We start from the raw sequence: 25,531 nt of genomic DNA on the forward strand, positions 1-25,531 counted from the left end.
TGTGGGGGGCTGGCTGGAGGTGGGCACCCCCTGAGGAGCGCTCAAGGCTGCTCCAGCTTTTTGGGGGCGGGGGGATTGTTTGGCAGAAGTGGGGGGCAGGGGTGGATCTGGAGGTGGCCTGGATGGATGGGCGGGGCCGGGGGGCGGAGGCTGAACCTGGGGGTCGGCCGGGGTGGGGTCGCCCTCTTTCCCCCACTTTCTCCCCAATGGAGCTGGGTCTGGGCGCCCCTCCAGGGATGCTCCCAGCTTTGGGGGGGGGGGGGCTGTCGTTGGGGGAGGAGTCTGGAGGAGGGAGGGGGCTGGGAGGAGCATCTGGAGCTGGGGTCCAGGTCCAGGGTCCCCCTCCTGCCTCCAGGCTCCCCTCCAGGGATGCTCCCAGCTTTGGGAGGGGGGGCTGTTGATGGGGGACGGGCTGTTGATGGGGGAGGGGTCTGGGGCTGGGGACCAGGTCCGGGGTCCCCCTCCTGCCTCCGGGCGCCCCTGCAGGGATGCTCCCAGCTTTGGGGGGGGGCTGTAATGGGGTAGGGGTCTGGAGGTGAGCGGGGAGGGATGGGAGGCGCATCTGGGGCTGGGGGCCAGGTCTGGGGTCCCCTTCCTGCCTCCGGGGTCCCCCTCCTGCCTCCGGGCGCCCCTGCAGGGATGCTCCCAGCTTTGGGGGCGGGCTGTCGTTGGGGGAGGGTTCTGGAGGTGGGCGGGGGATGGGAGGCGCTTCTGGGGCTGGGGGCCAGGTCCGGGGTCCCCCTCCTGCCTCCGGGCGCCCCTGCAGGGATGCTCCCAGCTTTTTTTGGGGGGGGCTGTTATGGGGTAGGGGTCTGGAGGTGAGCGGGGCGGGGGGAGGTGGTCTGGGAGTCCAGTCTGGAGCTGGGGGCGGGTCTCCCTCTCTCCCTCCTTCCTCTCTCTCCCCCCCACTCCTGCTCCAGATTTTGGGGGGGGCTGTTGTGTGTGTGTGTGTGGGGGGATTGTCTGGAGGATGGCGGGAGGGGGTCTGGGAGGTGCATCTGCAGCTGAGGGCGGTCCTCGGGCCCCCCAGTCTCTCCCCTGGTTGAGCCCGGGTGCGGCAGGGAGGCGGGGGCGGGGGGCCTTCCCAGGGGTGTCCCGCCCCCCCCAGCCAGGCGCCCCCTCGCCCCACGTGAGCGCAGGGCCTCTGGATCCCTCCGTGCGCGTCCGCTTCGCTCTGCCCGCCTGTCCCCGGGCCTGTCCCGCCTGTCCCCGCAGGCCCAGCCGCCGCGCACGGTGAGTGGGGACCCCCAGGACCCCCGCGGAATATATTTTTGGGGGGTGGTTCGCACCCTTTGGTGCAGCCTGGGGTCTGGAAGGTGTCTCCCCAGCCTCCCAGGGAGCCCCCATCTCTGCGGTTAGTGGGGTGAGGGCTCCCTCCCCATCCATCACCCCCTCCATCCATCTCCATCCTTCTCCATCCTTGCGCCTCGCCTCCAAGGCTGCAGGTCCCCATGGCCGGAAAGCAGGGTGCCTCCCTCCCTCCCTCCCTCCCTCTACTTGTGGGGGTTCAGCCCCTCCAACCCCCCTGGAAGAATGGGTGGAGAGACTTCGGGGCGAGGGGGATGCTGGCCTGCCAGGAGTGGGGTGCGTGTGGGTGCTGGGAGTGAGTGGGGGGCGGCTGGAGGTCCCGGTCTTGGGTGCCCAGAAATGTGTGTGTGTGTGTAAGACAGACAGACACACACACACACACACACACACACACACACAGAATGAGAATTGTCCAGTATCTAGTATTTGGTGTGTGTGTGCACGTGGGAATTGGCTTATTAAGGGAATTCGATAGTGTGTGTGTGTTTGTGTGTGTGTGTGTGTGTGTGTGTGTGTGTGACAGAGACAGAGAGAGAGAGGGAGAGAGTGAATTGTCCAAGTTTTGGTGTTATGCATGGAATTTGGTTTATCATTATTTTAAAATAATAAGCATTTGATTTATTTATTAATATGATGATGATGATTATCAGAGCCCTGCTGAGCTCTGACTTATGGTGAGGCTGGGGATTGAACCTGGGACTTGTGGTACCTCAGGTATGAAAGTCTTTTTGGAGAACCATCTCCCCAAACCCGATTTTGATTTATTGAGGGAATTTTTGTGCAAGGCCTAGAAGGTATATGTATATATATATATATATCTATATATATATGTGTGTGTGTGTTTGTGTGTGTGTGAGAGAGAGACAGAGAGACAGAGACACACACAGAGAAAATGAGAATTATCCAAGTTTTGCTGTGTGCATGGAGTTTGGTTTATTAAGGGACTTTTTGTGCAAGCCTAGAAATTGTGTGTGCTTGTGAGGGAGAGAGAAAGAGGGGGGAGTGAGAGAATTATCCAATATTTGGTATGTGCACAAAATTTAGTTTGTGAAGGGAATTTGTATAAGGCCTACAAGGTGTGTGTGTGTGTGTGTGTGTGTGTGTGTGTGTGTAGGGAAGGGTGAGGGTTGTCTGATTTTCAGCGGATGCATGAAATTTAGTTTATAAACACAATTCAGGGGCCGGGTGGTGGTGCACCTGGTTGAGCGCACATGGTGCAATGCTCGAGGACCCGGGTTTGAGCCCCTAACCCCCACCTGCAGGGGGAAAGTTTCATGAGTGGTAAAGCAGGGCTGCTGCAGGTGTCTCTCTGTCTCTCTCTCTTTGTCTCCCCATCCTCTTGATTTCTGGTTGTTTCTATCAAGTAAAGATAATAATAAAATAAAGCAAAAGGAATTAATACAGGCAGAGAGAGAGAGAGAGAAAGAGAGAACTGTCTAATTTTTGGTGTGTGCACCAAATTTGGTTTTTGAACAGAACTCTTGCAAGGCCTAGAAGTTGTGTGTTTGTGGTAGGCATGAATGTGGCATGTGTGTGGTCATTTCATTAACTGAATTGCAATCCTTTAAGTAATATTTATTTATTTATTTATTTATTCATTTCCCCCAGAGCCCTGCTCAGCTCTGGCTGATGGTGGTGTTGGGGATTGAACCTGGGACCTCAGAGCCTCAGGCAGGAGAGTCTTTTGCAAAATCATGATGCTCTTTCTGACTCTGAACTTTCTTTTTTTCCCTTTTTTTAATTTTGTAAATATTTATTTATTTATTTATTTTCCCTTTTGTTGCCCTTGTTGTTTTTTATTGTTGTTGTAGTTATTATTATTGCTGTTGTTGATGTCGTCGTTGTTGGATAGGACAGAGAGAAATGGGGAGAGGAGGGGAAGACAGAGAGAGGGAGAGAAAGACAGACACCTGCAGACCTGCTTCACCACCTGGGAAGCGACCCCCCTGCAGGTGGGGAGCCGGGGGCTCGAACCGGGATCCTCACGCCGGTCCTTGGGCTTTGCGCCACCTGCGCTTAACCTGCTGCGCTACCACCCGACTCCCTATAAAAACCGTTTTAGTCTAAAAAATTTTTCTTATTACCAGAATACTGTTCAGTGCTGGCTTATGGTGATAAGGGGGATTGAACCTGGGACGTCGGACCCTCGGTCAGGAGAGTCTCTTTGCAGAACCGTTATTCTGTCTGCCCTCACCCCAAGAGAGGTCCACCTGGAACAAGACTCCGCTGGGGCTTGAGCTCAGCCCCGGGAGGAGCCGGACAGAAAGCCACGAGGCACTCCTCCGAGGTGGGTTCTGGAATCCTGGACCCCTTTCTGCCAGGAGGTGCCCCCAGGGTCAGATGGGGAAGCATGTTCCCAGGCGGCCCGGATGCGCTCTGAGCAGGGCCACCACCTGTCTGTCTCCCCATCAGGCCTGGACCCCTCTGTCCCCCCCGTGCCCCCGTCACCCCAGAGTCAGAAGATGGACAGCCACGGCCACAGCCTGTTCCTGCGGGAGGGCGGCCGGCTGGGCCGGGCTGGGTGGCTGCCGCGGCTGCAGGACGGGCTGCAGCAGAGAGCACTGCGCACCAGGCTGCGGCTGCAGACGCTGACCCTGGAGCAGGTGCGCCGCTTCCTGAAGAGACATGCCTTCATCCTGCTCACTGTGAGCGCCGTGGTCATCGGTGAGTGGGCCGGGGCCGGGTCTGGATCTCACCACCTGCGGCCACAGCCTGCACAAAGCAACAAGCCCACGACACTTCCTCCCGCCTGCTGCCATGATACACCCACAGTCCTCTGCTTCCCTCTCTCCTGCTGTCGTGATTGACCCACAGTCCTCTGCTTCCTTCTCACCTGCTGTCATGATTGACCCACAGTCCTCTGCTTCCTTCTCACCTGCTGTCATGATTGACCCACAGTCCTCTGCTTCCTTCTCACCTGCTGTCATGATTGACCCACAGTCCTCTGCTTCCTTCTCACCTGCTGTCATGATTGACCCACAGTCCTCTGCTTCCTTCTCACCTGCTGTCATGATTGACCCACAGTCCTCTGCTTCCTTCTCACCTGCTGTCATGATTGACCCACAGTCCTCTCCTTCCTTCTCACCTGCTGCCATTTATCCACTCTTCACCTGTTCACATAAGAGTGCCCCTCAACCCACTCTTCAAATTTAATTAATTATTATTTAAATATTTATTTATCTTTTTTTGCCCTTGTTTTATTGTTGTAGTTATTGTTGTTGTTGTCATTGATGTCATTGTTGTTGGCTAGGACAGAGAGAAATGGAGAGAGGAGGGGAAGACAGAGAGGGGGAGAGAAAGACAGACACCTGCAGACCTGCTTTACCACCTGGGAAGCGACTCCCCTGCAGGTGGGGATCCGGGGGCTTGAACCGGGATCTTTACGCTGGTCCCTGCGCTTTGGGCCACCTGCGCTTAATCCGCTGCGCTACTGCCTGACTCCCGTAATTATTTAATTAATCTTCTAATTGAGAGCACTGCTCACCTCTGGCTTATGGTGGGGCTGGGGATTGAACCTGAGACCTCAGGGCTCCAGGCAGGAGAGTGTTTTGCAGAACCACTTTGCTGTCTCTCCAGCATAAAGACAGAGGGAAGTGGAAAAGGGGAGAGGGAGACTGAGAGTGAGAGAGATTGAGAGACACCTGCAGCATCGCTCCACTGCTCGCCAAGCTTTCCCCCTGTAACTGCGGATCGGGTGGCTCGAACCCGGATCTTAGAGTAAAGACAACATATTTAAAACCAACCAACCAACCAAGAAAGACAGATGCGTCTGCCAACAAGAGTGCAGGGTGGAAGGGAGAGGAGGCTGGGGCCTCGGCAGGGGTGGGTGCCCACGCCGCCATGCTGGTGCTGTGCCCTGTGCTTGCGGCCCCGGGCCCCCTGACGCCCCCGTCTGCCTGCAGGGGTTTGCCTGGCTTTCGCCCTGCGTCCTCAGAGGCTCACCTACCGCCAGGTCAAATACTTCTCCTTCCCGGGGGAGCTACTCATGAGGATGCTTCAGATGCTGGTCCTGCCGCTCATAGTCTCCAGCCTGGTCACAGGTGAGACCCTCCTGGCAGTGGGCGGGTGGGTGGGCAGCCATCATGGGACCCGTCTGTCCGTCCCCCTGGGCCCACAGCCTGTGCTGGGCACCCAGGTGCTCGGGGCAGGAGGAGACGGGTCCCAAGTCACTCCGTCCTCCCTCCTTAGAGCTCACCCCTCCAGGGCTTTTCCTTGGAGTAAGAGACAGCCACCCTCCTCCTCTTTCTCCTTCTTCTCCCCCTTATTCCACTTCTTTCTTCATACACACACACACACACATTTATATTATTTGAATGAGAGAGACAGAGACAGAGAGAGCCCAGAGCCCTGCTGAGCTCTGGCTGCTGGTGGTGCTGGGGGTTGAACCTGGGACGTCAGAGCCTCAGGCAGGAGAGTCTGTGTGCAGAACCCTGTGCTGTCTCATCATCATCATCATCATCATCATCATCAGTGACCGTTAGCCGTTCACTGTGTTTCTTTAAAGATTCTTTAATACTTTTTAATTTAATTTAATTTTAAATGTATTTACTCCCTTTTGTTGCCCTTGTTTTTTTATTGTTGTTGTAGTTGTTACAGTTGTTATTGTTGTTGTCGTTGTTGGCTAGGACAGAGAGAAATGGAGAGAGGAGGGGAAGACAGAGAGGGGGAGGGAAAGACAGACACCTGCAGACCTGCTTCACCGCCTGGGAAGCGACTCCCCTGCAGGTGGGGAGCCGGGGGCTCGAACCGGGATCCTTACGCCGGTCCCTGCGCTTTGCGCCACATGCGCTTAACCCGCTGCGCCACCGCCCGACCCCCTTTTTTTTTTAATCCAGGGGTGCCTGTCCTGCAGGCCTCCCCCCTTTTTGTTGTCCTTGTTGATTATCATTGTTGTTGTTATTGTTGTTGTTGTCGGATAGGACAGAGAGAAATGGAGAGAGGAGGGGAAGACAGAGAGGGGGAGAGAAAGACAGACACCTGCAGACCTGCTTCACCGCCTGGGAAGCGACCCCCCTGCAGGTGGGGAGCCGGGGGCTCGAACCGGGATCCTTCTGCCGGTCCCTGCGCTTTGCGCCACCTGCGCTTATCCCGCTGCGCTCCTGCCGGACCCCCTATTATTCTTATTTTTAAAGTATCTCTTTTTATTATGTGTACTTCTATTAGAAATGTACAAACTTTATTGGCTAGAAGCAGAGAGAGCTATAAAGAGACAGAGGGGGAGACAAGGGGACAGACAGAAAGACACCCGCAGCCCCGCTCCCCCACTCGGGAGGCTTCCCCCGTGCAGGTGGGGACTGGAGGCTCGAACCCGGGTCCTGGTGCTCGGAGACCCGGGGCGGGGCAGCGGGGCTGAGGGGCTGTCCTGCAGGCATGGCGTCGCTGGACAGCAAGGCCACGGGCCGTATGGGCTTGCGGGCGGCCGTGTACTACATGGTGACCACCATCATCGCCGTGCTCATCGGGATCCTCATGGTCACCGTCATCCACCCCGGCAAGGGCTCCAAGGAGGGGCTGCACCACCACGGCCGTGTCGAGACCGTGCCCACGGCCGACGCCTTCATGGACCTGGTCAGGTGACGGCCTTCCCGCGGCCACGGGGACCCGCTGGGATAGAAGGGGGGACCTGAGGAGAGACGGGGGGACCCTGAGGAGAGACTGGGGGGATCCCCAGCTGAGGAGAGACAGAGAGAGGGGACCCCAAGGAGAGACAGAGAGAGGGGACCCCAAGGAGAGACAGAGAGAGGGGACCCCAAGGAGAGACAGAGAAAGGGGACCCCAAGGAGAGACAGAGAGGGGACCCCAAGGAGAGACAGAGAGAGGACCCCAAGGAGAGACAGAGAGGGGACCCTAAGGAGAGACAGAGAGGGAACCCCAAGGAGAGACAGAGGGGACCCCAAGGAGAGACAGAGAGAGGACCCCAAGGAGAGACAGAGAGGGGAGCCCAAGGAGAGACAGAGAGAGAGGACCCTAAGGAGAGACAGAGAGGGGACCCCAAGGAGAGACAGAGAGAGGCAACCCCAAGGAGAGACAGAGAGAGGGGAACCCAAGGAGAGACAGAGAGAGGGGACCCCAAGGAGAGACAGAGAGGGGACCCCAAGGAGAGACAGAGAGAGGGGACCCCAAGGAGAGACAGAGAGATGAACCCCAAGGAGAGACAGAGAGAGGGGACCCCAAGGAGAGACAGAGAGAGGAACCCCAAGGAGAGACAGAGAGAGGGGACCCCAAGGAGAGACAGAGAGAGGGGACCCCAAGGAGAGACAGAGAGAGGGGACCCCAAGGAGAGACAGAGAGGGGACCCCAAGGAGAGACAGAGAGAGGAACCCCAAGGAGAGACAGAGAGAGGGGACCCCAAGGAGAGACAGAGAGAGGGGACCCCAAGGAGAGACAGAGAGAGGGGACCCCAAGGAGAGACAGAGAGGGGACCCCAAGGAGAGACAGAGAGAGGGGACCCTAAGGAGAGACAGAGAGAGGGGACTCCAAGGAGAGACAGAGAGGGGACCCCAAGGAGAGACAGAGAGGGGACCCCAAGGAGAGACAGAGAGAGGGGACCCCAAGGAGAGACAGAGAGAGGAACCCCAAGGAGAGACAGAGAGAGGACCCCAAGGAGAGACAGAGAGGGGACCCTAAGGAGAGACAGAGAGAGGACCCCAAGGAGAGACAGAGAGGGGACCCTAAGGAGAGACAGAGAGGGAACCCCAAGGAGAGACAGAGGGGACCCCAAGGAGAGACAGAGAGAGGACCCCAAGGAGAGACAGAGAGGGGAGCCCAAGGAGAGACAGAGAGAGGGGACCCTAAGGAGAGACAGAGAGGGGAGCCCAAGGAGAGACAGAGAGAGGCAACCTCAAGGAGAGACAGAGAGAGGGGACCCCAAGGAGAGACAGAGAGGGGACCCCAAGGAGAGACAGAGAGAGGGGACCCCAAGGAGAGACAGAGAGAGGAACCCCAAGGAGAGACAGAGAGAGGGGACCCCAAGGAGAGACAGAGAGAGGGGACCCCAAGGAGAGACAGAGAGAGGGGACCCCAAGGAGAGACAGAGAGAGGGGACCCCAAGGAGAGACAGAGAGAGGGGACCCCAAGGAGAGACAGAGAGAGGGGACCCCAAGGAGAGACAGAGAGAGGGGACCCCAAGGAGAGACAGAGAGAGGGGACCCCAAGGAGAGACAGAGAGAGGGGACCCCAAGGAGAGACAGAGAGAGGGGACCCCAAGGAGAGACAGAGAGAGGGGACCCCAAGGAGAGACAGAGAGAGGGGACCCCAAGGAGAGACAGAGAGGGGACCCCAAGGAGAGACAGAGAGGGGACCCCAAGGAGAGACAGAGAGAGGGGACCCCAAGGAGAGACAGAGAGAGGGGACCCCAAGGAGAGACAGAGAGAGGGGACCCCAAGGAGAGACAGAGAGAGGAACCCCAAGGAGAGACAGAGAGAGGGGACCCCAAGGAGAGACAGAGAGAGGGGACCCCAAGGAGAGACAGAGAGAGGGGACCCCAAGGAGAGACAGAGAGGGGACCCCAAGGAGAGACAGAGAGAGAGGACCCCAAGGAGAGACAGAGAGAGGGGACCCCAAGGAGTGACAGAGAGAGGGGACCCCAAGGAGAGACAGAGAGAGGGGACCCCAAGGAGAGACAGAGAGAGGGGACCCCAAGGAGAGACAGAGAGGGGACCCCAAGGAGAGACAGAGAGAGGGGACCCCAAGGAGAGACAGAGAGGGGACCCCAAGGAGAGACAGAGAGGGGACCCCAAGGAGAGACAGAGAGAGGGGACCCCAAGGAGAGACAGAGAGAGGAACCCCAAGGAGAGACAGAGAGAGGACCCCAAGGAGAGACAGAGAGGGGACCCTAAGGAGAGACAGAGAGGGAACCCCAAGGAGAGACAGAGAGAGGACCCCAAGGAGAGACAGAGAGGGGAGCCCAAGGAGAGACAGAGAGAGAGGACCCTAAGGAGAGACAGAGAGGGGAGCCCAAGGAGAGACAGAGAGAGGGGACCCTAAGGAGAGACAGAGAGGGGAGCCCAAGGAGAGACAGAGAGAGGCAACCTCAAGGAGAGACAGAGAGAGGGGACCCCAAGGAGAGACAGAGAGGGGACCCCAAGGAGAGACAGAGAGAGGGGACCCCAAGGAGAGACAGAGAGAGGAACCCCAAGGAGAGACAGAGAGAGGGGACCCCAAGGAGAGACAGAGAGAGGGGACCCCAAGGAGAGACAGAGAGAGGGGACCCCAAGGAGAGACAGAGAGAGGGGACCCCAAGGAGAGACAGAGAGAGGGGACCCCAAGGAGAGACAGAGAGAGGGGACCCCAAGGAGAGACAGAGAGAGGGGACCCCAAGGAGAGACAGAGAGAGGGGACCCCAAGGAGAGACAGAGAGAGGGGACCCCAAGGAGAGACAGAGAGAGGGGACCCCAAGGAGAGACAGAGAGAGGGGACCCCAAGGAGAGACAGAGAGAGGGGACCCCAAGGAGAGACAGAGAGGGGACCCCAAGGAGAGACAGAGAGGGGACCCCAAGGAGAGACAGAGAGAGGGGACCCCAAGGAGAGACAGAGAGAGGGGACCCCAAGGAGAGACAGAGAGAGGGGACCCCAAGGAGAGACAGAGAGAGGAACCCCAAGGAGAGACAGAGAGAGGGGACCCCAAGGAGAGACAGAGAGAGGGGACCCCAAGGAGAGACAGAGAGAGGGGACCCCAAGGAGAGACAGAGAGGGGACCCCAAGGAGAGACAGAGAGAGAGGACCCCAAGGAGAGACAGAGAGAGGGGACCCCAAGGAGTGACAGAGAGAGGGGACCCCAAGGAGAGACAGAGAGAGGGGACCCCAAGGAGAGACAGAGAGAGGGGACCCCAAGGAGAGACAGAGAGGGGACCCCAAGGAGAGACAGAGAGAGGGGACCCCAAGGAGAGACAGAGAGGGGACCCCAAGGAGAGACAGAGAGGGGACCCCAAGGAGAGACAGAGAGAGGGGACCCCAAGGAGAGACAGAGAGAGGAACCCCAAGGAGAGACAGAGAGAGGACCCCAAGGAGAGACAGAGAGGGGACCCTAAGGAGAGACAGAGAGGGAACCCCAAGGAGAGACAGAGAGAGGACCCCAAGGAGAGACAGAGAGGGGAGCCCAAGGAGAGACAGAGAGAGAGGACCCTAAGGAGAGACAGAGAGGGGAGCCCAAGGAGAGACAGAGAGAGGCAACCCCAAGGAGAGACAGAGAGAGGGGACCCCAAGGAGAGACAGAGAGGGGACCCCAAGGAGAGACAGAGAGAGGGGACCCCAAGGAGAGACAGAGAGAGGAACCCCAAGGAGAGACAGAGAGAGGGGACCCCAAGGAGAGACAGAGAGAGGAACCCCAAGGAGAGACAGAGAGAGGGGACCCCAAGGAGAGACAGAGAGAGGGGACCCCAAGGAGAGACAGAGAGAGGGGACCCCAAGGAGAGACAGAGAGAGGGGACCCCAAGGAGAGACAGAGAGAGGGGACCCCAAGGAGAGACAGAGAGAGGGGACCCCAAGGAGAGACAGAGAGAGGAACCCCAAGGAGAGACAGAGAGAGGGGACCCCAAGGTGAGACAGAGAGAAGGCTTCCCGCGTTTGTTCCCCAACCTTTGCCATGTGCCCGAGTGACATCTGGCTCTCTGTTGTTAATACATATAATTAAAAAAAATAATAATAATAATAATAGGAAGTCGGGCGGTAGCGCAGTGGGTTAAGCGCACGTGGCACAAAGCGCAGGGACCGGCATAAGGATCCCGGTTCGAGCCCCCGGCTCCCCACCTGCAGGGGAGTCGCTTCCCAGGCGGTGAAGCAGGTCTGCAGGTGTCTGTCTTTCTCTCCCCCTCTCTGTCTTCCCCTCCTCTCTCCATGTCTCTCTGTCCTAGCCAACAACGACAACAGCAATAACAACAATAATAACCACAACGATAAAACAACAAGGGCAACAGAAGGGAAGCACTAAATAGATCAGTAACAATAAAACACTACAGTATGGGTAGCATTCTTTGGCGGAGTGTTTTTTAAAAAGCCTTTTTAAACATTATCTTTATTTACTGCATAGAGACAGCCAGAAATTGAGAAGGACTTTGCCCTTCAGATAGGGCACTGCATATGGGTATCCGCTCTCCCCACTGCCGCTTCACATACTCTGGCCGGAAGAGGATGAAGATGAAGGGAAGAATTCACATCGGAATGGGGTGGGGGGTCGGGGGTGCACCTGGCTGAGCGCACATCACGGTGAGCGAGGACTTGGGTTCAAACTGTCCGTCCACCTCTGCAGGTGGGACACTTCATGAGCATCAGGTGTCTCTCTCTCTCTCTCTCTTTATCTTCCCCTTCCTCTCCATTTCTGGCTGTCTCTATCCAATAAATAAAGATAATATAAAAAAGTTTTTTCTTTTTTTTTTTTTTTGCCTCCAGGATTACTGCTGGGGCTCGGTGCCTGCACCATGAATCCACTGCTCCTGGAGGTCATTTTTTTCCCTCTTTTGTTGCCCTTGTTGTTGTAGCCTTGGTGTCGTTATCATTATTGTTGTTGATGTCATTTGTTGTTGGATAGGACAGAGAAATGGGGAGAGGAGGGGAAGACAGAGAGGGAGAGAAAGACAGACACCTGCAGACCTGCTTCACCGCCTGGGAAGCGACTCCCCTGCAGGTGGGGAGCCAGGGGTTCGAACCGGGATCCTTCTGCCAGTCCTTGTGCTTGGCGCCACCTGCGCTTAACCCGCTGTGCTACAGCCCGACTCCCAAGTTTTTTTTTTTTTTAAAGACTCCACCAAAGACTGGAACCCATACTGTAATACTTTTATTACTATTTCTCAAATTATTTTTATTAATGACAAAGAGAACCAGGGTATCACTCGGGCACATGCAAATGTTGGGGAACAAAGTCGGGGCCTCATGTCTGCAAGTCCAATGACTTCCCACTGCGCCATGGCCTGGGTTGGTATTGGAGTATTTTCAGTTGGGTCCGGTAGTTAAGACACTGACTGAACTCGGGGAAACATTGGCTGCCATTATTTATTTATTTTAATTTCTATAGCAATTTAATAATGATGAGCCAGACTGTTAGACAACAGGGGTCCAATCCCACACAGCTCCCACCACCAGATTCCCTGTCCCCTCCCCTCCAGTGGAAGCTTCCCTGTTCTTTATCCCTTTGGGAGTCTGGACCCAAATTCTTTATGGGGAGCAGAAGGTGGGAGTTGCGGCTTCTGTCATGGCTTCTCCGCTGGACGTGGGTGTCGGCAGGTGGACTGCTCTGCTCACTCTTTACTTTCTTTTCATTTTTAATTTCTTTATTGGGGAATAAATGTTTTACATTGGACAGTACTGACTTTCTTTTCTCAAGTCTGACCACTTCCTTCTGTCTGATGTTTCTCTGCAGAAATATGTTTCCGCCCAACCTTGTGGAGGCCTGCTTCAAACAGGTCAGGGGGTGGGGAAGCCTGTGGGTTGTGCAGGGACACTGGGAGGGTGGGAGAGAGCTTGGCACTGAATGCATGAATGGATGGATGGATGGATGGATGGATGGATGGGTGGATGGATGGATGGTTGGTCTATGGAGTGAAGACTAGGAAGAAAGGACCAAGAAAGCATTGCGGAAGGGCCATTGAAAGACTCAGGGTCTGGAGCGGGGTGCTGGGTGGTAGCACAGTGGGTGAAGCGCAGGAGGCACAAAGCACAAGGACCGGCAGAAGGATCCCGGTTCGAGCCCCCGGCTCCCCACCTGCAGGGGAGTCACTTCCCAGGCGGTGAAGCAGGTCTGCGGGTGTCTGTCTTTCTCTCCCCCTCTCTGTCTTCCCCTCCTCTCTCCATTTCTCTCTGTCCTAGCCAACAACAGCAACAATGACAATAATAACAACAACAATGATGACAAAACAACCAGGGCAAAAAAAAAAAAAAAAAAAAAAGGGAAAAATGGCCTCCAGGAGCTGTGGATTCGTGGTGCAGGCACCGAGCCCCAGTACATTTATCTTCTGCCTTTGTTTCTTTTGAGTCATGCACTCAAGTCTTCCCTGCTTTTCTCCTCTCTCTCTCCCTCTCTCTAGCCAGAGCCCTGCTCAGCTCTGGCTGATGGTGGTACTGGGGCTTGAACCCAGGACCTCAGAGCCTCAGGCTGGAGAGTTTCTTTGCAGAACCCTGATGCTGTCTATCCCCGCCTTCCTCCCCTCCTTCCTTCCTTCCTTCCTCCCCTCCTTCTTTCCTTCTTTTCTCCTTTCCTTTCTCTTTCTTTATTATTATTTTTAAATTTTTTATTTATAATTGGGCAGAGACAGAGAGAAACTGAGAGGGGGAGATAGAGAGGGAAATAAAGCCACCTGCAGCCTTGCTTCACTGCTTCCGAAGCGGCCCCTCGCAGGTGGGGTTTCTTTCCTTAATGAAAATAGTTATTTATTTATTTTCCCTTCTGTTGCTTATTGTTTTTTATTGTTGTTATGGTTATTATTATTGTTGCTATTGATGTCGTCGTTGTTGGATAGGACAGAGAGAAATGGAGAGAGGAGGGGAAGACAGAGAGGGGGAGAGAAAGACAGACACCTGCAGACCTGCTTCACCGCCTGGGAAGCGACTCCCCTGCAGGTGGGGAGCCGGGGGCTCGAACCGCGATCCGTATCTTGAGCCCTGGGAGATGGTTTAGCGGCTAGAGAGGTGACCTCAGAAGCACAAGGTCCCGGGTTCAGTTCCCAATGTTGCGTGTGCCAGAGTGAGGCTCTGGCTGTCTCATGTTCATGAATAAAGATAAAACAACAAAAAAAAACCCATCTCAGGGCTGGGGAGACAACACAGGGATTCTGCAAAAGGCCTTCCCGCCTGAGGCTCCGGGTGCTATCACCAGCACCACCAGCAGCCAGAGCTGAGCAGGGCTGTGGGGTCTCTGTATCTTTTTTTTCTTTAATATTATTTACATTGGGTAGAGACAGAAATTGAGAGAGGAGGGGGAGATAGGGAAAGAGGCCGCTTCACCACTTGCAAAGCTTTTCCCCTGCAGGTGGGGACCGGGGCCTTGAGCTCTGCGACACCTGCGCCACCACCCGGCCCTCTGCGCGTATCTCATCAAACAAGTCATGATAATAAAAAAAATCCCTCATGTAGCACCTGCAAATGAATCTACTCTGCAATTATTATTGTTTAAATATTTCTTTAGTATTTATTTATTCTCTTTTGTTGCCCTTGTTGTTTTATTGTTGTAGTTATTATTGTTGATGTCGTTGTTGGCTAGGACAGAGAGAAACGGAGAGAGGAGGGGAAGACAGAGAGGGGGAGAGAAAGACAGACACCCGCAGACCTGCTTCACCGCCTGGGAAGCGACTCCCCTGCAGGTGGGGAGCCGGGGGCTCGAACCGGGATCCTGACGCCGGTCCTTGCGCTTTGTACCACCTGCGCTTAACCCGCTGCGCTACAGCCCGGCTCCCTTTTTTTCTTTTTCCTTCCTTCCCTCCTTCCTTCCTTCCTTCCTTCCTTCCTTCCTTCCTTCCTTCCTTCCCTCCTTCCTTCTTCCCCAGAGCCCTGCTCAGCTCTGGCTGGTGGTGTTGCTGGGGACTGAACCTGGGGCCTCAGAGCCTCAGGCCTGAAGGTCTTCTTGCAGATCCATCCTGCCGTGTGTCCAGCCCAGTCTTTTCATTTCTGGAGAGAGACAGAGAGCCCAGAGTCCTGCTGAGCGCTGGCTGACGCTGGTCCTGGGCCTTGAACCCGGGACCTCAGAGCCTCAGGCGGGAGAGCCTGTTTGCAGACCCCCCCGGCCCCACCATGCTGCCTGGCCAGCCCGGTCTCTCTCCCTCCCCCAGTTCAAGACGCAGTACAGCACCAGGGTGGTGACCAGGACGGTGGTGAGGACGGAGAACGGGTCGGCACCCCCGGCCCCCGCGGAGAACGCCAGCGGCCTGCTGGAGAACGTGACGCGGGCGCTGGGCGGCCTGCAGGAGGTGCTGAGCTTCGAGGAGACGGTGCCCGTGCCCGGTTCGGCCAGCGGCATCAACGCGCTGGGCCTGGTGGTCTTCTCCGTGGCCTTCGGGCTGGTCATCGGGGGCATGAAACACAAAGGGAAGGTCCTCAGGGACTTTTTCGACAGCCTCAACGAGGCCATCATGAGGCTGGTCGGCGTCATCATCTGGTGAGTGTAGCCATGTCGCGGGTGAAGAGACACAGCCGGTCGCCGGGGACCCCCAGAGGAGACGCGTCCCCAGGGCGGCTGGCTGAGCTCACGCGTCACCAAGCGCAAGGACCCGGGTTCAAGGCCCCGGTCCCCGCCCGCGGAGGGGGAAGCGTCACGAGCGGTGGAACAGGCCTGCGGGGTCTCTCTCTCTCTCTCTCTCTCTCTCCCCTCTCGATCTCTCCATCCTATCTGGTTAAAAGATGACACATACAAACAGACTGGGCAGTGGCACATGGGGTTGAACGCACCTGTTTCTGTGCCCAAGGACCCGGGTTCAAGTCCCCAGTCCCCACCTGCAAGGGGGAAAACTTCACGAGCGGTGGAGCAGGGCTGCTGGTGTCTCTCTGTCTCTCTTCCTCTCCACCTCCTGTCTCAGTTTCTCTTTATTTAAAAAGATGTGGATAAAAAACACATTACAGTGCCCAAGGACCCGGGTTCGAGCCCCCAGCTTCCCACCTGCAGCGGAGTCGCTTCCCAGGCCGTGAAGCAGGTCTGCAGGTGTCTGTGTTTCTCTCCCCTCTCTGTCTTCCCCTCCTCTCTCCATTTCTCTCTTTCCTGTCCAACAACAATTACACTAACAACAACGACAATAATAACCACAACAAGGCTACAACAACAAGGGCAACAAAAGGGGGGGGATGGCCTCCAGGAGCAGTGGATTCATGGCGTAGGCACCGAGCCCCAGCAAAAACCCTGGAGGCAAAATAATAACAACAACAACAACAACAATAATAATAAAACTAATCAGGTAGTGGCACACCAGGTTGAATGCATCTGTTCCCATGTATAAGGACCCAGGTTCGAACCCCCGGTCCCCACCTGCAGGGGGAAAGCTTCAAGAGCGGTGGAGCAGGGCTGTCTTCCCAGGACTCAGCCTCCCCTGTGAGCTAGGGTGGGTGCTGTCCAGGTGTGTGGGGGCCCCGCCTAGCGTCTGTCCATATGTCCCGTCTGTCCATCCAGGTATGCCCCGGTGGGCATCCTCTTCCTCATCGCGGGCAAGATCCTGGAGATGGAGGACATGGCGGTGCTGGGCGGCCAGCTGGGCATGTACACCTTGACCGTGATTGTGGGGCTGCTTCTGCACGCTGGCGGGGTGCTACCCCTCATCTACTTCCTGGTCACGCACCGGAACCCTTTCCCCTTCATTGGGGGGCTCCTGCAGGCCCTGATCACCGCCATGGGCACGTCGTCCAGGTAAGTGCCCCACCCTCCATACCTCATTCCTGCTCTCTCTCAGGCCGGGATCTCAGCCACCCAGGTGTCCAGACATAGCTGAGTGGCTGAGGAAGTTATGGTCCTGCCCTGTCCTGTCCTGCTCTGTCCTGCCCTGTCCTGCCCTGTCCTGTCCCACCCTGCCCTGCCCTGTCCTGTTCTGTCCTGCCCTGTCCTATCCTGTCCCACCCTGCCCTGCCCTGTCCTGTTCTGTCCTGCCCTGTCCTATCCTGTCCCACCCTGCCCTGCCCTGTCCTGTTCTGTCCCACCCTGTCATGCCCTGTCCTGTCCCGCCCTGCCCTGCCCTGCCCTGCCCTGCCCTGTCCTGTCCTGCCCTGTCCTATCCTGTCCCACCCTGCCCTGCCCTGTCCTGCCCTGCCCTGTCCCACCCTGTCATGCCCTGTCCTGTCCCGCCCTGCCCTGCCCTGCCCTTCCCTGCCCTTCCCTGCCCTGCCCTGTCCTGTCCTGCCCTGTCCTGTCCTGCCCTGCCCTGCCCTGTCCTGTCCCACCCTGCCCTGTCCCGCCCTGCCTTGCCCTGTCCTGCCCCACCCTGTCCCGCCCTGTACCGACCCATGGTTCCCCACCCTCTACACCCGGGCATCTCTCTGCAGCTCGGCCACTCTGCCCATCACCTTCCGCTGCCTTGAGGAGGGCCTGGGGGTAGACCGGCGCATCACTCGGTTTGTACTGCCCGTGGGCGCCACCGTCAACATGGATGGCACTGCGCTCTACGAGGCCCTGGCCGCCATCTTCATTGCCCAGGTCAACAACTACGAGCTCAACCTGGGCCAGATCACCACCATCAGGTGAGGCGAGTGGGAATCTGGAGTGGGGTTGTGAGTGGGGCCATAAGTGGGGTTATAAGTAGGGTCATGAGTGAGGTCATGAGTGGGGTCAGGATTAGGACCATGAGTGGGGTTATAAGTAAGGTCGTGAGTGAGGTCATGAGTGGGGTCAGGATTAGGACCATGAGTGGGGCCATGAGTAGGATCATGAGTGGAGTCATGAATGGGGTCGTGAATGCGGCCATAAGTGGGGTCATGAGTAGGATCATGAATGGGACCATGAGTGGGGTCATGAGTAGAATGACCCACTCATGACCAAACTATAATCCCACTCATGACACCACTCATGGCTCCACTTTATTGTGATCCCATTCATGACCCCACTCAATCTCCACCCATAGTCCCAATGATGACCCCACTCATAGCCCCATTCATGACCCTACTCATGGCTTCATTCATGACCCTATTTATGACCTGACTATGACCCCATTCATGGCCCCATTCATGACCCTTTTCATGACTCCACTCATGATTCTACTCATGGCCCCACGCATGGTCCTAATCATGACCCCACTCATGGCCCCACTCATGATCCTACTCATGATGCCACTCATGGCCCCACTCATGGCCCTAATCATGACCCCACTCATGGCCCTATTCATGATCCTACTGGGGTCATGAGTAGGGTCATAGTAGGGTCATGAATAGGGTCCTGAACAGGGGTCATAGTGAGGTGTGACCTCTTCCTTGCCTGACTCAGAGAGGAGCCAAGACTTTTCACTGAGTGGAATCTGGACTCCAGGGGAAGTGGTGTTCAGGTCTGACAGAGACTCAGGGTGTCTGTGCTGGAGGGGCTGGGTGGGCCAGGACAGGAGGACACCGTCCCAGCATAGTTCCTTCTTCCTCCCTCCCTCCCTTCTTTCCTTCCTTCCTTCCTTCCTTCCTTCCTTCCTTCCTTTTTCCCTCCCTCCTCCCTCCCTTCCTTCCTCTCCCCCTTCTTCCCACCATCCATACACATGCAGCATCACGGCCACGGCAGCCAGCGTGGGGGCAGCGGGCATCCCCCAGGCCGGGCTGGTGACCATGGTGATCGTGCTCACATCAGTGGGTCTGCCCACAGAAGACATCACACTGATCATAGCTGTGGACTGGTTTCTGTGAGTCCTCAGCCTTCCCCACCCACACTGAGACACCCCACTTCCCTGCCCTCATTCCAGGAGGAAACCAGGCCTGGTATTATTATTATCTTTAGGGGGAGATAGAGAGGGAGAGAGACTGAGAGACTCTCTCTGCCCACAGCCCTGCCCACCCTCCATGGGCTCCCTGGGTGCTGTCCGTGGTGCTGAGAGAGGAGAGACCCCACAGCCCTGCCCACCCTCCATGGGCTCCCTGGGTGCTGTGCAGGGTGCTGAGAGAGGAGAGACCCCACAGCCCTGCCCACCCTCCATGGGCTCCCTGGGTGCTGTCCATGGTGCTGAGAGAGGAGAGACCCCACAGCCCTGCCCACCCTCCATGGGCTCCCTGGGTGCTGTGCCTGGTGCTGAGAGAGGAGAGACCCCACAGCCCTGCCCACCCTCCATGGGCTCCCTGGGTGCTGTGCCTGGTGCTGAGAGAGGAGAGACCCCCACAGCCCTGCCCACCCTCCATGGGCTCCCTGGGTGCTGTGCCTGGTGCTGAGAGAGGAGAGACCCCCACAGCCCTGCCCACCCTCCATGGGCTCCCTGGGTGCTGTGCCTGGTGCTGAGAGAGGAGAGACCCCACAGCCCTGCCCACCCTCCATGGGCTCCCTGGGTGCTGTGCCTGGTGCTGAGAGAGGAGAGACCCCACAGCCCTGCCCACCCTCCATGGGCTCCCTGGGTGCTGTCCATGGTGCTGAGAGAGGAGAGACCCCCACAGCCCTGCCCACCCTCCATGGGCTCCCTGGGTGCTGTCCATGGTGCTGAGAGAGGAGAGATCCCACAGCCCTGCCCACCCTCCATGGGCTCCCTGGGTGCTGTGCATGGTGCTGAGAGAGGAGAGACCCCACAGCCCTGCCCACCCTCCATAGGCTCCCTGGGTGCTGTCCGTGGTGCTGAGAGAGGAGAGATCCCACAGCCCTGCCCACCCTCCATGGGCTCCCTGGGTGCTGTGCAGGGTGCTGAGAGAGGAGAGACCCACAGCCCTGCCCACCCTCCATGGGCTCCCTGGGTGCTGTGCAGGGTGCTGAGAGAGGAGAGACCCACAGCCCTGCCCACCCTCCATGGGCTCCCTGGGTGCTGTGCAGGGTGCTGAGAGAGGAGAGACCCCACAGCCCTGCCCACCCTCCATGGGCTCCCTGGGTGCTGTGCCTGGTGCTGAGAGAGGAGAGACCCCACAGCCCTGCCCACCCTCCATGGGCTCCCTGGGTGCTGTCCATGGTGCTGAGAGAGGAGAGACCCCCACAGCCCTGCCCACCCTCCATGGGCTCCCTGGGTGCTGTGCATGGTGCTGAGAGAGGAGAGACCCCACAGCCCTGCCCACCCTCCATAGGCTCCCTGGGTGCTGTCCGTGGTGCTGAGAGAGGAGAGATCCCACAGCCCTGCCCACCCTCCATGGGCTCCCTGGGTGCTGTGCAGGGTGCTGAGAGAGGAGAGACCCACAGCCCTGCCCACCCTCCATGGGCTCCCTGGGTGCTGTGCAGGGTGCTGAGAGAGGAGAGACCCCACAGCCCTGCCCACCCTCCATGGGCTCCCTGGGTGCTGTGCCTGGTGCTGAGAGAGGAGAGACCCCACAGCCCTGCCCACCCTCCATGGGCTCCCTGGGTGCTGTCCATGGTGCTGAGAGAGGAGAGACCCCCACAGCCCTGCCCACCCTCCATGGGCTCCCTGGGTGCTGTCCATGGTGCTGAGAGAGGAGAGACCCCCACAGCCCTGCTCACCCTCCATGGGCTCCCTGGGTGCTGTCCATGGTGCTGAGAGAGGAGAGACCCCACAACCCTGCCCACCCTCCATGGGGCTCCCTGGGTGCTGTGCCTGGTGCTGAGAGAGGAGACACCCCACAGCCCTGCCCACCCTCCATGGGCTCCCTGGGTGCTGTCCATGGTGCTGAGAGAGGAGAGACCCCACAGCCCTGCCCACCCTCCATGGGCTCCCTGGGTGCTGTGCCTGATGCTGAGAGAGGAGACACCCCACAGCCCTGCCCACCCTCCATGGGCTCCCTGGGTGCTGTGCCTGGTGCTGAGAGAGGAGAGACCCCACAGCCCTGCCCACCCTCCATGGGCTCCCTGGGTGCTGACCATGGTGCTGAGAGAGGAGAGACCCCACAGCCCTGCCCACCCTCCATGGGCTCCCTGGGTGCTGTGCAGGGTGCTGAGAGAGGAGAGATCCCACAGCCCTGCCCACCCTCCATGGGCTCCCTGGGTGCTGTGCCTGGTGCTGAGAGAGGAGAGACCCCACAGCCCTGCCCACCCTCCATGGGGCTCCCTGGGTGCTGTGCATGGTGCTGAGAGAGGAGAGACCCACAGCCCTGCCCACCCTCCATGGGGCTCCCTGGGTGCTGTGCAGGGTGCTGAGAGAGGAGACACCCCACAGCCTGCCCACCCTCCATGGGCTCCCTGGGTGCTGTGCAGGGTGCTGAGAGAGGAGAGACCCCACAGCCCTGCCCACCCTGCATGGGGCTCCCTGGGTGCTGTGCAGGGTGCTGAGAGAGGAGAGACCCCACAGCCCTGCCCACCCTCCATAGGCTCCCTGGGTGCTGTCCGTGGTGCTGAGAGAGGAGAGATCCCACAGCCCTGCCCACCCTCCATGGGCTCCCTGGGTGCTGTGCATGGTGCTGAGAGAGGAGAGACCCCACAGCCCTGCCCACCCTCCATAGGCTCCCTGGGTGCTGTCCGTGGTGCTGAGAGAGGAGAGATCCCACAGCCCTGCCCACCCTCCATGGGCTCCCTGGGTGCTGTGCAGGGTGCTGAGAGAGGAGAGACCCACAGCCCTGCCCACCCTCCATGGGCTCCCTGGGTGCTGTGCAGGGTGCTGAGAGAGGAGAGACCCACAGCCCTGCCCACCCTCCATGGGCTCCCTGGGTGCTGTGCAGGGTGCTGAGAGAGGAGAGACCCCACAGCCCTGCCCACCCTCCATGGGCTCCCTGGGTGCTGTGCCTGGTGCTGAGAGAGGAGAGACCCCACAGCCCTGCCCACCCTCCATGGGCTCCCTGGGTGCTGTCCATGGTGCTGAGAGAGGAGAGACCCCCACAGCCCTGCCCACCCTCCATGGGCTCCCTGGGTGCTGTCCATGGTGCTGAGAGAGGAGAGATCCCACAGCCCTGCCCACCCTCCATGGGCTCCCTGGGTGCTGTGCATGGTGCTGAGAGAGGAGAGACCCCACAGCCCTGCCCACCCTCCATAGGCTCCCTGGGTGCTGTCCGTGGTGCTGAGAGAGGAGAGATCCCACAGCCCTGCCCACCCTCCATGGGCTCCCTGGGTGCTGTGCAGGGTGCTGAGAGAGGAGAGACCCACAGCCCTGCCCACCCTCCATGGGCTCCCTGGGTGCTGTGCAGGGTGCTGAGAGAGGAGAGACCCACAGCCCTGCCCACCCTCCATGGGCTCCCTGGGTGCTGTGCAGGGTGCTGAGAGAGGAGAGACCCCACAGCCCTGCCCACCCTCCATGGGCTCCCTGGGTGCTGTGCCTGGTGCTGAGAGAGGAGAGACCCCACAGCCCTGCCCACCCTCCATGGGCTCCCTGGGTGCTGTCCATGGTGCTGAGAGAGGAGAGACCCCCACAGCCCTGCCCACCCTCCATGGGCTCCCTGGGTGCTGTGCATGGTGCTGAGAGAGGAGAGACCCCACAGCCCTGCCCACCCTCCATAGGCTCCCTGGGTGCTGTCCGTGGTGCTGAGAGAGGAGAGATCCCACAGCCCTGCCCACCCTCCATGGGCTCCCTGGGTGCTGTGCAGGGTGCTGAGAGAGGAGAGACCCACAGCCCTGCCCACCCTCCATGGGCTCCCTGGGTGCTGTGCAGGGTGCTGAGAGAGGAGAGACCCCACAGCCCTGCCCACCCTCCATGGGCTCCCTGGGTGCTGTGCCTGGTGCTGAGAGAGGAGAGACCCCACAGCCCTGCCCACCCTCCATGGGCTCCCTGGGTGCTGTCCATGGTGCTGAGAGAGGAGAGACCCCCACAGCCCTGCCCACCCTCCATGGGCTCCCTGGGTGCTGTCCATGGTGCTGAGAGAGGAGAGACCCCCACAGCCCTGCTCACCCTCCATGGGCTCCCTGGGTGCTGTCCATGGTGCTGAGAGAGGAGAGACCCCACAACCCTGCCCACCCTCCATGGGGCTCCCTGGGTGCTGTGCCTGGTGCTGAGAGAGGAGACACCCCACAGCCCTGCCCACCCTCCATGGGCTCCCTGGGTGCTGTCCATGGTGCTGAGAGAGGAGAGACCCCACAGCCCTGCCCACCCTCCATGGGCTCCCTGGGTGCTGTGCCTGATGCTGAGAGAGGAGACACCCCACAGCCCTGCCCACCCTCCATGGGCTCCCTGGGTGCTGTGCCTGGTGCTGAGAGAGGAGAGACCCCACAGCCCTGCCCACCCTCCATGGGCTCCCTGGGTGCTGACCATGGTGCTGAGAGAGGAGAGACCCCACAGCCCTGCCCACCCTCCATGGGCTCCCTGGGTGCTGTGCAGGGTGCTGAGAGAGGAGAGATCCCACAGCCCTGCCCACCCTCCATGGGCTCCCTGGGTGCTGTGCCTGGTGCTGAGAGAGGAGAGACCCCACAGCCCTGCCCACCCTCCATGGGGCTCCCTGGGTGCTGTGCATGGTGCTGAGAGAGGAGAGACCCACAGCCCTGCCCACCCTCCATGGGGCTCCCTGGGTGCTGTGCAGGGTGCTGAGAGAGGAGACACCCCACAGCCTGCCCACCCTCCATGGGCTCCCTGGGTGCTGTGCAGGGTGCTGAGAGAGGAGAGACCCCACAGCCCTGCCCACCCTGCATGGGGCTCCCTGGGTGCTGTGCAGGGTGCTGAGAGAGGAGAGACCCCACAGCCCTGCCCACCCTCCATGGGCTCCCTGGGTGCTGTGCAGGGTGCTGAGAGAGGAGAGATCCCACAGCCCTGCTCACCCTACATGGGCTCCCTGGGTGCTGTCCATGGTGCTGAGAGAGGAGAGACCCCACAGCCCTGCTCACCCTACATGGGCTCCCTGGGTGCTGTGCATGGTGCTGAGAGAGGAGAGACCCCACAGCCCTGTCCACCCTCCATGGGGCTCCCTGGGTGCTGTGCAGGGTGCTGAGAGAGGAGACACCCCACAGCCCTGCCCACCCTCCATGGGCTCCCTGGGTGCTGTGCAGGGTGCTGAGAGAGGAGACACCCCACAGCCCTGCCCACCCTCCATGGGCTCCCTGGGTGCTGTGCAGGGTGCTGAGAGAGGAGAGATCCCACAGCCCTGCCCACCCTCCATGGGCTCCCTGGGTGCTGTGCCTGGTGCTGAGAGAGGAGAGACCCCACAGCCCTGCCCACCCTCCATGGGCTCCCTGGGTGCTGTGCAGGGTGCTGAGAGAGGAGAGATCCCACAGCCCTGCCCACCCTCCATGGGCTCCCTGGGTGCTGTGCCTGGTGCTGAGAGAGGAGAGACCCCACAGCCCTGCCCTCCCTCCATGGGCTCCCTGGGTGCTGTGCAGGGTGCTGAGAGAGGAGAGACCCACAGCCCTGCCCACCCTCCATGGGGCTCCCTGGGTGCTGTGCAGGGTGCTGAGAGAGGAGACACCCCACAGCCTGCCCACCCTCCATGGGCTCCCTGGGTGCTGTGCAGGGTGCTGAGAGAGGAGAGACCCCACAGCCCTGCCCACCCTGCATGGGGCTCCCTGGGTGCTGTGCAGGGTGCTGAGAGAGGAGAGACCCCACAGCCCTGCCCACCCTCCATGGGCTCCCTGGGTGCTGTGCAGGGTGCTGAGAGAGGAGAGATCCCACAGCCCTGCTCACCCTACATGGGCTCCCTGGGTGCTGTCCATGGTGCTGAGAGAGGAGAGACCCCACAGCCCTGCTCACCCTACATGGGCTCCCTGGGTGCTGTGCATGGTGCTGAGAGAGGAGAGACCCCACAGCCCTGTCCACCCTCCATGGGGCTCCCTGGGTGCTGTGCAGGGTGCTGAGAGAGGAGACACCCCACAGCCCTGCCCACCCTCCATGGGCTCCCTGGGTGCTGTGCAGGGTGCTGAGAGAGGAGAGATCCCACAGCCCTGCCCACCCTCCATGGGCTCCCTGGGTACCGTCTTCCCTGGCCACCATCCCCTCCTCTCCTGTCCCCCAGGGACCGCTTGCGCACGATGACCAACGTGCTGGGTGACTCCATCGGGGCAGCCGTGGTGGAGCATCTCTCTCAGCGGGAGCTGGCGTTGCAGGAGGCTGAGCTCACCCTCCCCAGCCTGGGGAAGCCCTACAAGTCCCTCACGCAAGACAAGGGCCCTGCCCGGGGCCGGCGGGGCGAGAGTGCTATGTGAGGGTGCCAGCTGCGGGCCGGGAGGGAGGGAGGGTCCAGGTGCTAGCCAGAGCCTGCCCCCCACACACACCTGCGCCCTGAATGTGCTCGGCACAGCATCTGGACGGACGCTGAGATAAAAAGATGCTGTGATGCAAATGTCTCTGTCTCTCTGTCTCTCTGGGCATCTCTGGAGGAGACGGTGGGGTGGCGTGGGGTGGGGTGGGGGCTCCTCTGAAGTTCCCCAGCTCCCCCGGCCACCTCAGCTGGGGAGGGGGATTCAGGTCCTGGCCCCTCCCGGTCCTCCTGTTCTCTCTCTGCCCGGAGGGAGTCGGAGTGGCTCTGTGCTGGTGACTTAGTTCACCTGGACGGTGTGCAGCTTTGCAGGTGCGAGCCCAGATCCTCAGGCAGGGAGTTTTGGTGCTGGTCTTTCTCTTCCTCCTTCTCCTCTTTCTCCTCCTCTTTCTTCTCCTCTCCTTCTCCTCCTCCATCCTTCCTTCCTTCCTTCCTTCCTTCCTTCCTTCCTTCCTTCCTTCCTTGCTTTTCCCTCCAAGGTTATCACTGAGGCCCAGTGCCGGCACTACAAACCCACTGCTCCTGGAGTCCATTTTTTTTCCATTTTATTGGACAGGACAGAGAGAAATTAACAGAGCAGGGGGAGGGAGAGGAGGAGGGAGAGAGA

The 25,531-nt window shown here is 59.1% G+C and overlaps 1 protein-coding gene across 1 annotated transcript; it reads left to right on the forward strand.

The window, feature by feature from the left end:
* Window positions 1–967: 967 nt before the first annotated feature.
* SLC1A6 (solute carrier family 1 member 6) lies at window positions 968–25,008 on the forward strand. The gene is made up of 11 exons (XM_060182335.1): window positions 968–1,233; window positions 3,396–3,595; window positions 3,721–3,972; window positions 5,211–5,348; window positions 6,677–6,881; window positions 12,662–12,704; window positions 15,063–15,388; window positions 16,391–16,624; window positions 17,254–17,448; window positions 18,450–18,584; window positions 24,682–25,008. The coding sequence occupies exons 3-11, from the start codon at window positions 3,771–3,773 to the stop codon at window positions 24,869–24,871; spliced, it is 1,668 nt and encodes a 555-aa protein (XP_060038318.1). The 5' UTR covers window positions 968–1,233; window positions 3,396–3,595; window positions 3,721–3,770; the 3' UTR covers window positions 24,872–25,008.
* Window positions 25,009–25,531: the final 523 nt, after the last annotated feature.

Source organism: Erinaceus europaeus, chromosome 23 (genome assembly GCF_950295315.1).
Source record: "Erinaceus europaeus chromosome 23, mEriEur2.1, whole genome shotgun sequence".
Lineage (NCBI taxonomy): Eukaryota > Metazoa > Chordata > Mammalia > Eulipotyphla > Erinaceidae > Erinaceus > Erinaceus europaeus.

Excerpts from the sequence above, each read along its gene's own strand:
- SLC1A6 (XM_060182335.1), top strand. The coding sequence starts at position 3,771 with ATGGACAGCCACGGCCACAGCCTGTTCCTGCGGGAGGGCGGCCGGCTG. Across the intron at positions 5,349-6,676 it reads AGTCTCCAGCCTGGTCACAG|GCATGGCGTCGCTGGACAGC; the intron begins GTGAGACCCTCC and ends GCTGTCCTGCAG. Across the intron at positions 15,389-16,390 it reads CTGGTCGGCGTCATCATCTG|GTATGCCCCGGTGGGCATCC; the intron begins GTGAGTGTAGCC and ends CTGTCCATCCAG.